Raw genomic sequence first — 14,087 nt, forward strand, 5'->3', positions numbered from 1 at the left:
AGGGTCAGAGAGATAGAAAGTGAGAGAGAGAGAGTATCCCAAGCAGACTCCACACTGCAGAACCCAGAACCCAACTCAGGGCTCGAACTCACCAACCGTGAGATCATAACCTGAATCAAAATCCAGAGCCAGACACTTAATGGACTGAGCCACCCAGGTGCCCCAGAATAGCATGTTTTAAACAGCACATGTTCATTTTGTGTGTGTGACTACAGATGCAAATATACTAGAGGTAAATATATTAAACAAAGTGTAAGTATAAAGTATATGCAAACTTAATTCCACAGTGTATGAAAGAAAAAATATATTACTAAATGGGGTTTTCCCTATAAATGCAAAGATAACCAACAGAAAAATCTGTCAATGTTTATTTACCATATTAACAGAGTTAGAGACAAAAAGCATACGCTCTAAGGGCACAAGGGAACTTTATGAGTGGCAGAAAACATTCTATATCTGAATTGTGGTAATAGTTACATAGTTGTATATATTTGTCAAAACTCAAACTGTATGCATAAAATTGATGTACTTTATTATATGTAAATTATCCTGTAATAAAGTTAGTTAACAAATATATGATCTCAGTTGGGGCAAAAAAAGTATTCAATAAAATTATACACTTATTCATAATTTTAAAATACTATGACCACTATCACTGCTACTAGTCACCATTATACTGGAGATTTTAATCAATGTAATAAGACAAAAAAAGATGTGCAGGAAAAAGACAAAACTCATCATTACTTGCAAATGGTACGATTATCTACATTTTAAAAAATCTAATTGGAACTAGATAAACCATTAGAACTAATAAGAGTTCAACAATAAAAATCAATGGTGTTCTTAAACATTAGCAATATTCAATTATAATATGTAATCCCAAAATGTTACCAGTTATCAACTCTTGATTTCAGTTCAGGTCATGATCTCACGGTTCGTGAGTTTGAGCCCCATGTTGGGTTCTGTGAACTGAGCATGGAGCCTGCTTGGGATTCTCTCTCTCTCCGTCTGTCTGTCTGTCTCTCTCTCTCTCTCTCTCTCTCTGCCCCTCCCCTGCTTGCACACACTCTCTCTCTTAAAAAAAAAAAAAAAAAAGGGTCCAGACCCCCAAATATATGGAAACTTAGCATATTAGAGTGTGACATTACAAAGCAGTGGAGAAAAGATGGGGGTGGGGGGAACTATTATTCAATAAATGATGCTGGGACAACTGTCTATCAGAATTAGATTCCTTCCTAAAAAAAAAAAAATTCAGATGGATACAAGACCTAAACTTGATAATCGAAACAATAAATATCAAAGGACCTTTATGTCACTTGGGTAGAGGATTTCCTAAAGACACTCAAAGAACAAATTATAAGGGGAAAAACCTGGTAAATCTTATTAAAATTTACATATAATGTCATTGTAAATAAAGTTGAAAGACAAGCCAAAAATTGAGAGCAAGTATTTACAGTGTTTATAACCAAACAATCCAGAATATGTGTACATGTGTATGGATATGTGTCTGTGTGTATGACTCTTAGAAGTGAATAAGAAAAGCTCAAACAACTCAACAGAAAAATGGGCAAAGAATATAAATAGAGGCAACTCACAGAAGAAACTGTAGGAAACACAAGAAAGTATACTCAACCTTTACTACTGAATGCCTATCAAATTGGCAAAAAAAAAATTTTAAATATGTGTATATGTATGTGTATATATGTATATATCAGATATACAAATATACATATACATATAATATATATACATATATATACACACATATAGAAAGCTTTACAGTAACAATTATTAGCAAAATATGGGCAAGATATGTACAATGTCAAGAGGGGAAAAGTTACAGAATATGATCAGTATGATATAATTTATATAAAAATTTAAAAACAAACGCCACATATTATTTATGGTTACACATCCATAAAGTAAAAGCATAAAAATACAGATAGGAAAGAGCCACTCAGCTTGAAGATAGCGATTACTTCTAAAGTAAGAGGAAGGCAGGATAGGATAATGAGGGAGTAAAGAGAACATTTCAACTATATCCATAGCTTTTAGTCTCTAGAAAGGTCTGAAACAAATTTGGCAAAAATGTGAACAGCCCTTAAATATGGGTGGTAGCAACAAAGATGTTCGTTATGTTATATTCCATATTTTCTATATGTTCGAAATATTTCAAGAATTTTTAAAAAATCAACTCTTCCCAGAGTATTTGGGTGGCTCAGTCAGTTAAGGGTCCGACTGTCAAGTTTGGCTCAGGTCATATCTCTTAGTTTGTGAGTTTGAGCCCTGCGTCAGGCTCTGTACTGACAGCACAGAGTCTGCTTGGGATTTTCCCCTTCTCTCCCTTTCTCTGCCCTTCCCCTGCTCACATTCTCTCTCTCAAAATAAATAAACTTTAAAAAAAAAGTCAGCTTTCAAATAAATTTAGTATCATTTAATACTCTAACAAAAAGAAAAAAACTTTCAAGAAGTTCCCATAAAAGTTTTCCCATGCAGCTTATTCAGACTTTTAGGTTCTATACAAATTTATGCTTTCTATTTTCCTCCTAAGCCATTTTAATTAATTTTGCATGATTTTACCAGTTTGATGTATTATAAGCTACACAGTATCATAAGGTATGCCACTATAAATGATGGGATTTATAATAAGGTTATTATTATATCGTATTTCTTTACAAACTTGTACTTATGTATTTTAGTTCTATATTATAGAACTCCTCATCTCTTGTGATTGATAATACAACCTCAACAAGTAGGCAGAACAATGCTATAATATTTAGTGACAGAGCTGGAATTAACACCTAAAGCATCAGGCTCCAAATGTAGAACTCACCATAAAGAAACTGAGGTTAAAGAAATCAAGGGACTTGCCCCAAAATATACAGTTAATAAAACTGTAAGTTAATTTTGCTATGCTTAAAGAACTTATGCTATTCTAAGTTTATAAATATTATGAAAATGTAGAATGACAAAATCTCAAAATTTATCCAAAACACAGATTCTAATTATCCTTCTGCTTAATTCTGAAGTCATAATCATATGATAGAGAGGATATTTTCCACTAGTACTACATAACTGGAATGGTAGGAATAAAATCACATAGACCTTCAAAAGATCATTTAAGTAAATTTGTTTTCCCTCTTAAGATAAAAGGTTACAAATTTCTTTAGAGGAAAATTAACTATATCTAAAAAGTAATACTTGGGGGGCTCAGTCAGTAGAACATGTGACTCCTGATCTTGGGGTCCTAAGTTTGAGCCCCATGTTAAGCACAGAGTTTACATTAAAAAAAAAAAAGTAATACTTGGGTTGGGTTATTATGATATCACAGGTATCAATTATTATTTTTACGTTGTTCAAAACAAGCATATGTCAACCACTGCATTTTGGCAACTTACCCTTTTTAGTGAGCCACGACAATTAAGCATTAGGTCCCAGGTTAATTTTTATTTGTCAAACACAGTGAATGCTGTGATTTTAACAAACTTCAGAGTATCTTTACACTTGTACATCCCCTTCTTGGTTTATCTCATTGGCTTTAGGAGGTTTAGGAGCGGTAGGGGACATGTTAGAAAGTGGTGCACAATTTGACAAAGATTAACTACTGAAAGCCGTAAGTTTATAAATAGCCCATACAAATAAATCAAGGTCTTAACTGTTTTTCTAATAGTTCAGAAATGCTACTTCTGAATGCCAAAGGAAAATACCAAAAGGTCTCTTAGGAAAATCTTTTCAAATTTTTAAATGTAAGAATACAGCATTTAAAAAAATATATAGATCCACATTTTTAGCAATGCAAATTCTATTGCTAAATTTACATAAATTTGTATCAATTTTATTTCTCTGTGTTTTAAAGGATGCATCTAAATGGAAACAGAGTTGAGTTCAAAGGTATATCAAGTATGCATATCTCTTAAGTTCCACATTATATTTTTATTGGATTTTATTTTGTAAATGATGAGAAACCAGTGATGGTTATCACCGTGGGAAGTGACACTACGAAACTTTAATAGTATAACTTTAGCTGTAATTCAAAGAATGGATAGTATAGTAGCAGCTAGAAATGGGAGGGTATTATAATAGAAGTTAGAGATTGAAAAGGTTTTATAATAGTCTAGGTCAAGGGAGAGCTTTATACAAATTCAGACACAAATTCAGATACTCCTGGAGATCCTGAGTCAGTATGTTTGGAGCAAGCTCTCATAATCTTAGGTGAAGAGCTAAACACAGATGACTGGTAGTGAGAGCATCAAAGGGAAGATACCCTTCACGCTGACACCTTTAAAAGAGTATCAGGGACTCATAAAAATTACAAGCGATGCTTCACTTGTACCACAAATGAACACTGACTCACCTGGATCAGGGTCATATTTTAGGTCCAATGGATGTACAACAGGGTGGTACTGCTTCTAAACACAATATAAATTAAACAGATTTAATCGTTTAATCCTTCATATAAACATTTCTTTCAGCTAATGTAAGCACATATACTATTAGTCAGTAGAATCCTTCTTTTTTTTGGAGGGGGGTGAGATGCTGAAATCTGCTGGAGAGGCGAAAAGTTCAAAGTAAGGCTGAATTACAAACTAAGTCTTTTATAGTAGCGCCACCTACTGCGTACACTAAGAAATAGCACCATTAAAAACGCCGAAGAAAAGCGAACAAGCAAATTAAAGGCACGGAGACTGGATTTTGGATTTAAAGGACAAGGTAGTCTCCAAATTATGGACAGACTGTTTTTCAAAAGTTCCTTTTAAGGCGTCTGGGACTCAGAGCTCCTATGTCCACAGCAACTCTGTTTCACGCTACCACGCCAGCACACTAAAGCCTACACACCTTTTGATACGCTGGGACTGCTAAGAGCGGAAGTACAGAAACAGGACCCACCTGCTGGCTTCGGCAGCACATATACTAAAACTGGAACAATACAGAAAACTAGCACGGTCCTTGCACAAGGATGACACGGAACAGGATCCACAATTCAGCAAAAAGAAAAAGGAAAATGTTCTGCCTTACTGCTGTCCAAAGCCAGCAGGAGACAAAAATGTTTTCTAAAAGAGCTGTCTTTAGTATCCTTACCCCATCCATCCATTTTTCATCAGTTTTTAAACTTCCATTTCACCCAGGCCTGCTAACTTTCTCTCTTGTATGCAATACTGATTACTAGGTTTCTTTCCAGGAAAGAAGAGGGTAGTAGTAGGGAGAGAGAAAGTAAATACATTTTGAGTGTTTTCCCTAGGAAACACTAAAAAGCAGTGGGGGGGAATGGAGTAGGGTATTTCTTTGAGAATTGTTATGGCAGAAAATAAATGAAAAATTCTGCTTATATTTTTTCTCATGGAATAATGACTAAAAGTTTTAGGTAAAGTAACCATCTTTACTGTCTAAAACAATTCCTGACAAAAAAAGCAACAAGAAGATTTATACGTGAAAGTATGCTAATTTCAAAAATTAATGACAAACAGTATAACATAATCTAAAGCAACACGCATTTCTCACTCCAGAGGCAACGGCATTCCCAGCAAACCTACCCTCGTCCCATCATGACTTTCGGAGCAAAACAAATTACACACAATTCAGAAAGCAAATTTCGGTGTTATGAACAGGTACTCAACCTTCATCATCAGTTTAACTAAAGGGTCTTCCAAAATATATAAACATACACAAATAATATGCAAACACAAACGACACACAGAAAGAAAAGGCTTAAAAGATAAATTTATTTTGCCTTCTTGGTCTCAGAATTGTAAAGTCATTGTCAGTCTTTCATCTTCAAATTCTATTTTAAAATCAGCTGTGTTTAAAATCTGTATGACTTAGAATAGGAAAAAATCTTACAAGAGACAAACAGTAGTAATTGAGGAAGAAAAGGCAAAGAAAGCAAAATGTCATTTATGCCACACAGATCTTATACTTTAATTTTTTTATTATAGTAAAATAGACATTACCCAAAATTTACTCTCTCAAAGATAAATCATCTTACCAGAATTTCTTGTTTTGCTTTTATGGTTTTGATGACACATTCAAGGATCTTTCTGGGATACTGCTTACGTTTTGTGGCTATATCTACTATGATTTCATCAAACTGATCTTCAAGTACTTTGATATCAGAATCTATTTCAAGAGAAAAAATATTAAAAATTTTCTTAAAATACATTGGTTATATCCTATATAGTAATGTAATACAGATAAGCTAAATTTAGAAAACAAAAAATAATTAAGAAAAACAAATACGGTAAGTTAATGTATGACCCCACTTTGGTGATTAATTCATTTACTCGTTGAAAAATCAATTACTGAGCACCTATGGGAAGCTAGGCCTAAATCAGAAAAAATACAAAGATGAATATAACGTGATCCCTGCTCTCTAAGGGATCACAGTTCACTGGAAGAAACAGGAAACTACAAAACAACTTGATAAATTCAACAGAGGTATGAACAAAATGCTATTCAGACACAGAACAATGGAACACTAACTCTGCTTGGGGAATTTAAGACTTTAAACAGAAAGTAACATTTGAGCTGAGCCTTGAAATCTAAATGTAAATCCATTAGATTAAAAAAAATGTAGGAAAAAAATACAGAGAGAAGCATTTTAGTCAGAGGAAACTGTATTTGCAAGATCATAAGAGTTTTGGGGAAACTGTTCTAAAAGTTCTAAATGGCTGCAGGATAAAGCATAAGGAAAGAAGGATGATATAATTACAAAAGAACTAGACTGTAAAGGGCATTTAATGTCACAGTTTCTAACATGTTTTGAGTTTATTGTGTGCTGCACCAAAGCTGTGACAGTAGCATAGAGTTGGTAAATCTGAAATAGACACAACTGGATAAATAGTAAGAAAAAGTAAGAGACACAGTGACTTTAGAATTTCTTTGATTTAGCTAAAACTATGTTATCCATTGCTTTCCTGTTTTAAAATAGTGACTCTCAAACTTCAGCAGAATGAAAAATCACATGGGGACCTTGTCAGGAGTACAGAAATTTTGATTCAACAAAGGCCTCTGAAACGGAGGGCCAAAATTAGACACCCCGGATGAAATGAATGCAGATGGTACATCACCCTTATTTTGAAAATCATCTTAAAGAATAAGTAGTTAAAAATACTAAAGAGCTAGGCCATTTGTATCAAAGTCTATGCTGGAAATGTATCTATTTTATTGAGTAGAAGCTTCCTTAAGAAGTCTGAAATAGTAATATACATATTTTTGGAAACATTTTCAAACATTGTTGATATATATCAGCATATATATACATACTGGGTAAAGATTAATGACCTATATCAGGTATCTCTCATTCATGTGACAAATACTCATTAAGTCCAACTAAATTACTTCTTTTGAGAGTATTATGAGAAAATCAGCCATTGCTTACTTTGAATACTCACTTAAGTGGGCAGCCCTCCCTAAATTTTAATTTATCCATTTAAAAAGTTCAATCATTAGCCTGAAATAATAATGTACTATTTCACAGTTAAAAAAAAGTCCCCCAGCTAAATCTTTTATGTAGGAGGAAAGTGGTTTCTCGGCGCCACCTAATGATAAAGCTACAAAACTGAAATGTATAAACAATTTGAGGAGGGAGGATTTTGTCACCCAATGTAACAAGTATTTACTAGGTACCTACTATGTGCCAAGCTAAGTGTTGGAAATATAGTGATAAGAAAAATAAATATAGCCCCTGCTCTCAAGGAACTTACACTTTAATTCTTAAATGTACCTGGTCAAACCTAAAATCAAGTCCTTTCAGGGTAGTTACAGAGGAAAGGAGAAGGTTGATTTCACTTGTATATTCATTCATTCTTTTTCATTTCTCCACTCATTTCTAAAATGATCCCCGTGAACAAAACAGACAAAAAAACCCTCTCCTTTGTGAAATTTACTTACTGCTTCTGTGTATTAGATCAGATACAAATCCTTTTAATTCTATCTGCTGAATATCCCTTGAACCCTTTTCTCTCCTTTCCTACTTAGGGCAAGTCTTCACCGTCTTTTACTGTACTACTGTAATAACTTCCCTAAGATCAGCCTGCCTTGAATTTCTCTCTTCTCCAATCCAACCCCTACACAGCGGGCAGGTAGCTTTCTAAAACACAAAGCTTTTCATGTAAATTCTACTTTATTTTTTTTTTTAATTTTTTTTTCAACGTTTTTTATTTATTTTGGGGACAGAGAGAGACAGAGCATGAACGGGGGAGGGGCAGAGAGAGAGGGAGACACAGCATCGGAAACAGGCTCCAGGCTCCGAGCCATCAGCCCAGAGCCCGACGCGGGGCTCGAACTCACGGACCGCGAGATCGTGACCTGGCTGAAGTCGGATGCTTAACGGACTGCGCCACCCAGGCGCCCCCCTGTAAATTCTACTTTAAAAATCTCCACTGGTTTTCCATTTCCTACAGGATAAAATGCAAATTTCTCAGCAAACTCTCAGGGCTCTTTGTGATATGGCCCAAATTTATCTATCTGGCCACATCTGCCATTAGTTTCCCCAATTCATTTTTGGTATTTTCCAAACATATCACTCCTTTGTGCCTTTGCATATGCTGTTTTCTTTGCTTCAAATGTCCTTACTCCTTTTCATCTAGCATGCTGTCATTTATTAAATGCATTGAATTTAATAACAATCCACTCTGTTAGGTCTTCTCCCCCTTCCCAAACAGTATAGTAATTCTTCGTCCATTTCCTTCCATTAACAATGAATTCCTAAATGGTAAGGACCAGGTATTCTCATCTACGTCCTAGAATTTGGTATCATGCCTGGTGTTATCAAGTGCCCATGAAAGAAGGTAAAATTGTAGTATTCTCAACTATTTCCCCTCACAGTTATAAGGAGGAAAAGGAACAAAGAATAACCATACTCCAGCTAGGCTGCCAATTTATTAGAAAATACATATCTTAATCTATAAATTGATGAATCATATTGCTAAAGGCAGCCTGGAGCAAACAATAAAGCAATTCCAAAGTGACTTCACAGAACAAGAGTCAGATAAAGATACAGTAAAGGCTGTGTAGTTTGAAAATTCTCTTAGGTGATTGTGATACACCCCCTCTCCCCTACTAACTGGCAATCACTCTGATATTTGAGAAATCTAATGTTACTGCTTTTACCATTTTAACATATAAACCAGAAAGTGAACATCGGTGACTCTGAAGAGATAACTATAATAATCCCAAGGATTAGACATGAAATTTGCTGGGCAAAGTATTATCTTAACGTTGAGAAGAAAAATTATAACCACAGAGGTTACTTGATGGGCTTGCGATCAGCTCAAGAGTATAACTGGATCAAGTGATATCAAGCAGTGATACCAAGTTATGCTGGTCAGCATCTCTAACATCACTATGGGGAAAGACAAGACACTCTGACCCTCTTGTCAGGGTAGTCCTTCTCTCAGACATTGTTGGAAAATTCTGCCTCTCTTCCCACATAGATCATTCCTTTTCTACTAATTTTGTCCTTCCTACACTGACCACTTTCTATTAAAACTTTGATTTCTTCAGATACGTCAAAATCATTAGTTAGTATAATCAAATCTTCTTTGAAGAAAATAATCTGTCTTTAAGGAGGTTTCTCCATATATTTACCTCATACTTTACATGGTACTCTTATAATTTAACTTCATACTTCTAAGGGTACTTCACTATCTACTCTAAGGATCGCCTGTAAAACTACAACTTGATTTATAAGGTATTAATCACAGAAATTCTCTGGGCCTGTTTTTGTTTTTTGGTTTTTTTTTTTTTGTCTGGAGATAGTTGTACAGTATTTTCCAGTAAACTATTAAGAAGGGTACTTTCAAAGATTAATCAGATTCTTGTTGAGAATGCCAGATAGCATATATATAGAATCAAGGTACCTACTGTATTGTTTGCTTCAGATTTATGGCTTCCATAGTCTTTTAGATTCATTTCCTTCCCCCATCCCCCTAGTGAAGGAAATTTTTTAAATGGGACACTGAAAATGGGGATTAAAATTAGCATCTGAAATAAAGTTAGCTACAAAAATAACTCAGAAATGACACAAGGAAGAAGTTAATACACATACCCATAAAACTATCTGAAGCTTCCTGCCATGCTTGCCCATTAATGCTGACATTCTCTTGCACAGCTGATTCAAAGGTCTGAAATAAATTCACAATACTCAAGTCACTAAAAATAACTTTAAATATTGAATTAAAACATTATTCAAAATAAGAATTTCAGATTTGTAAATAATATCAAGAAAAGTAGATTAGCTTATTAGTATATTCTTTTCAATTAAGTACTATTCCATCAGTCATTGATTCTTTCTACATTTTAACTCTGATTTAGAGTCAGTTGAATCTCAAAGGTATAAGCACTACCTACATACGCTGCTAAATGAGCGTCGGTGTTAACAACAGGGAAGAAATGCTTAAAAGATAGTGAAATTAATTTCTACTTCATAAAGGACTCTATTTTTTAGAGATGTACACTGAGATATACAGAGATGAAATGGCATGAGATCTGGAGTTTGCTTTAAATTAGGAAGTGTAGAGGCACCTGGGTGGCCAGTTGTTTGAGCATCTATCTGACTTTGGCTAGTGTCAAGATCTCACAATTGGTGAGTTAGAGCCCCATGTCAGGCTCTCTGCTGTCAGCACACAGCCTGCTTTGGATCCTCTGTCCTCCTCTTTCCCTATCCCTCTCGTGCTTGCACACGTGCTCTCTCTTTCTCTCAAAATAAATAAACATTTAAAAACAAATATACAAAAATAAAATAAAATAGGAAGTGTAGGGGCACCTGGGTGGCTCAGTCAGTTGACTCTTGATTTCCACTCAGGTCATGATCTTGCAGTTTGTGAGTTTGAGCCCATTGGGCTCCTTGCTGACCCTGCAGAGCCTGCTTGGATTCTCTCTCAGCCCCTGCTGATATGTCCCTCTCAAAATAAATAAATAAACTTAAAAAACAATTTTTTTTAAATAATAAAAAGTAAAATAAAATAGGAAGTGTAATGGGGCACCTGGCTGGCTCATGTGACTATAGAGCATGTGACTCCTGATCTCACGGTTGTGAGTTCCAGCCCCACTTTGGGTGTGGAAACTACTTAAAAAATAAATAAATAAAATAGGAAGTGTAACAAGATTTTGGTAACTGTTAACTTTGGTGATGGATACAAGGGTGTCCACTGTACTAGTCTGTTTTTTGTAAGGTTAAAAATGTGTACATTAAAAAATAAAGGACTAAAGGAATTTGATAGTACCATTAAAATTAAAAATTTTTTTTTCAATGTTTATTTATTTTTGGGACAGAGAGAGACAGAGCATGAACGGGGGAGGGGCAGAGAGAGAGGGAGACACAGAATCGGAAACAGGCTCCAGGCTCTGAGCCATCAGCCCAGAGCCTGACGCGGGGCTCAAACTCACGGACTGCGAGATCGTAACCTGGCTGAAGTCGGACGCTTAACCGACTGCGCCACCCAGGCGCCCCAGATAGTACCATTAAAATTTTAAATGCACACTCCCTATTACCTAACAATTTCACTTCTAGCAAAGTATCCTAAAGAACTATTCCCAAAAAACATAAAAAATGCATTAGAAATATTTATGAAAGCACTATTTGAAATTGTGAAACATTGAGAGGAAAATAAAATCTAAATCACAATTTGGAAAATGGTTAAATATACTATATCCATATCATGCAACACTTAAAAAGAATGAAGTATATCTCTAAAAACCATTGCTAAATAATAAAGACATATTTGATAGAAAAAAAAGCTAACCTGCTACATTAGCATGACACTATTAACGTAAAAAACAAAAAACTAAAACAACAGACAGAGAGAGAGAGAGATGTAAAAACCATAAAAAGGTATAGACGGGGTGCCTGGGTGGCTCAGTCAGTTAAGCGTCTGCCTCCTGATTTGGGGCCAGATCATGATTCCACCATTGTGAGATCCAGACCCCAAAGAGCTCTGTGCCCAAAGTGTGGAGCCTGCTGGGATTCTCTCTCTCCCTCTCTCAAAAGTAAACAAATATTAACAAAAAAAGTGAGGGGGGGGCAGTATAGAAGGATTACACCCTCCAGGCCTTCCATAATAGTAAGTTACTTCCAGGAAGGAAGGGGGATAGGGGAGAGGAATTCAGACTTTTGTTTTATGCCTTTGTTACTATGAGAATGTATTTTACACATTTTGTATGAGTAAAAATAAGCATAAATCAAATAATGACTGATAATTATGGGTTAAATACACTTTAAAGATTTTGTAAATTAAAATCCTTACTTTATACATGGTCATTCAAAGATTATCTCAGAACACAAACTGTAATATATTTCATTGCAAAATCATATCAATCTAATCTTTTTTTAAGTTTATTTGAGAGAGAGAGTGTAAGCGAGGGAGGGACAGAGACAGGGAGAAAGAGAATCCCAAGCAGGGTCTGCATTGTCAGCACAGGGTCTGGTGCGGTGTTCGAACTTGCAAGCCCTGAAATTGTGACAGGAGCAGAAATCAAGTGTCAGAAGCTTGACTGACAGCTACCTGGTTGCCCCAATCCAATTTTTTTTTCGAATTTCCATTACTACATTGTGTAGTTTTAGCTAAAGAGATATGTCAGCATACTTAAGCCTCTGCCTTTTACCTGCTCTTAATATAAAACACAATAAATTCCTTGGTAGTTTAAGTCTTCAAATCTTTATCTTCTAATTCACTTAATCATCCGTTAAATAAGGTATGATAGGTTAAGCCAAGCTCCTTTTTTTTCTGTAAAGTAAATGTTCTAAGTACATTAGCACTTCCTAGAAAGGGACAAATTCTAAGATCATTATGCAATGAAACAGACTTCCCCCAAAAACTACTAAAAAGGTCCTGAGGTATGTCTCTATTATCGTTCCCTTGCTTGCAAGAAGGTAGTAGCAGAACTACTCTACACAAAACTGGAACACAGAATCACTACCCAGGCACTGTTCCTTCCTTCTTCCATTTAACCTTTTTTTTTTTTTTTAATTGTTTGCACTGTGGTCATTCACAGAGTGTGAATGAGTTTTTGAACTTTTTTCCCCCCAACAGATAGACTGTGTGCTTCCTGAAGACAGGTGGTATCTATCCCTCAATCTGTTGTGTCTTTCCTCCCCAAAAAAAGCTTCTTCAGGGCTTTGCAAAATATGAGAAAGGAAGGGGAAATGTTTTGAGGGCCACTGAAGTTTAAAATCAAGACCCCTTCCTTATCTACTTTAGACTTACAGAGAAAATGTTTTCGCGGACTTTACATGAAGTTCTGAAACAGGGAAATGGAAAGACCTAGTTTAGTGACTGACTGATTTCCAGGATTACCCTTTCCAGGAGTCTATGTCTGCACTGTCCAATAGGGAAGCCATCTGCCACTTTGTGGTTATTGAGGCCTTAAAATGTGGCTAGTCCGAAAGGAGATGAGCTTTAAATATAAGACACCAGATTTGGAAAGTTTAGTACTACCAAAAGAATATGAAATTTCTCGTTCATTTTCTATTATATCAAGTTAAAACGGTATCTTGGATACAGATAGAGCGCGCTAAATGAAACATATCATTAAAGTAAATTTCACCTATTTTTTTCTTCCTTTAATTTCAAGTTACATACATAGCTCCTTGTATTTTTCTACTGGACAGCGCCGGCCTTAAGCGATTAACGATACCCGGCTGACACTAGCATCTATCTCGTCCCCTTGCGTTTCTCGGGCCGCTTCTACGCCAGCGGGCGGCACCGCTAACTTTGCGAAGCCCGGCGTAGGCCCCTTCTGAGCCCTCAGACGGTGCGGGTTAAGGGGATGATAAGACAAGAGATGGCTACTGGGCCCGTACCCACTGCACATCTCGCAGCGCAGGCTCCCGAATCTCCTCTGGTAGCGCGTCCCCCAGCTTTTCCACAACGCGGCCGCACAGTTCTAGCATTTCCGTCACGGCCCGCTTCGAGGTGCAGCGCACCCGGAAGTCCTCTCGGGAGGTGGCGGCGACCGAAGCCCCGTCGTCCGCCCCGGCCACTGTCTCCACGTCCCTCGGAGGGGAAGGGACCACCAACACAGACGCCCGCGCCATTTCTCCTGTTTGAACCGCGGGCGGGAACTCTGGGAGCGGAAGGGCGGGGTCTCAC

At 36.2% G+C, this 14,087-nt stretch overlaps 1 protein-coding gene and 1 pseudogene across 1 annotated transcript in view; one reads left to right on the plus strand and one right to left on the minus strand.

The window, feature by feature from the left end:
• The window catches only part of NSL1 (NSL1 component of MIS12 kinetochore complex), a 34,962-nt gene extending 20,897 nt beyond the window's left edge, over positions 1-14,065 (minus strand). Inside the window, exons 1-4 of the mRNA XM_040446413.1 lie at positions 13,799-14,065; positions 10,046-10,121; positions 5,984-6,114; positions 4,355-4,409 (exon numbers count right to left, since the gene is read on the minus strand). Coding sequence (XP_040302347.1) covers positions 4,355-4,409; positions 5,984-6,114; positions 10,046-10,121; positions 13,799-14,032 — 496 coding nt within the window. The 5' untranslated portion in view covers positions 14,033-14,065. The remainder of the gene's footprint in view (positions 1-4,354; positions 4,410-5,983; positions 6,115-10,045; positions 10,122-13,798) is intronic.
• LOC121011942 (uncharacterized) lies at positions 4,889-4,984 on the plus strand (annotated as a pseudogene).
• Positions 14,066-14,087: the final 22 nt, after the last annotated feature.

The sequence above is a fragment of the Herpailurus yagouaroundi genome, unplaced genomic scaffold (assembly GCF_014898765.1).
Source record: "Herpailurus yagouaroundi ecotype Mexico unplaced genomic scaffold, PumYag 195, whole genome shotgun sequence".
Classification (NCBI taxonomy): Eukaryota; Metazoa; Chordata; class Mammalia; order Carnivora; family Felidae; genus Herpailurus; species Herpailurus yagouaroundi.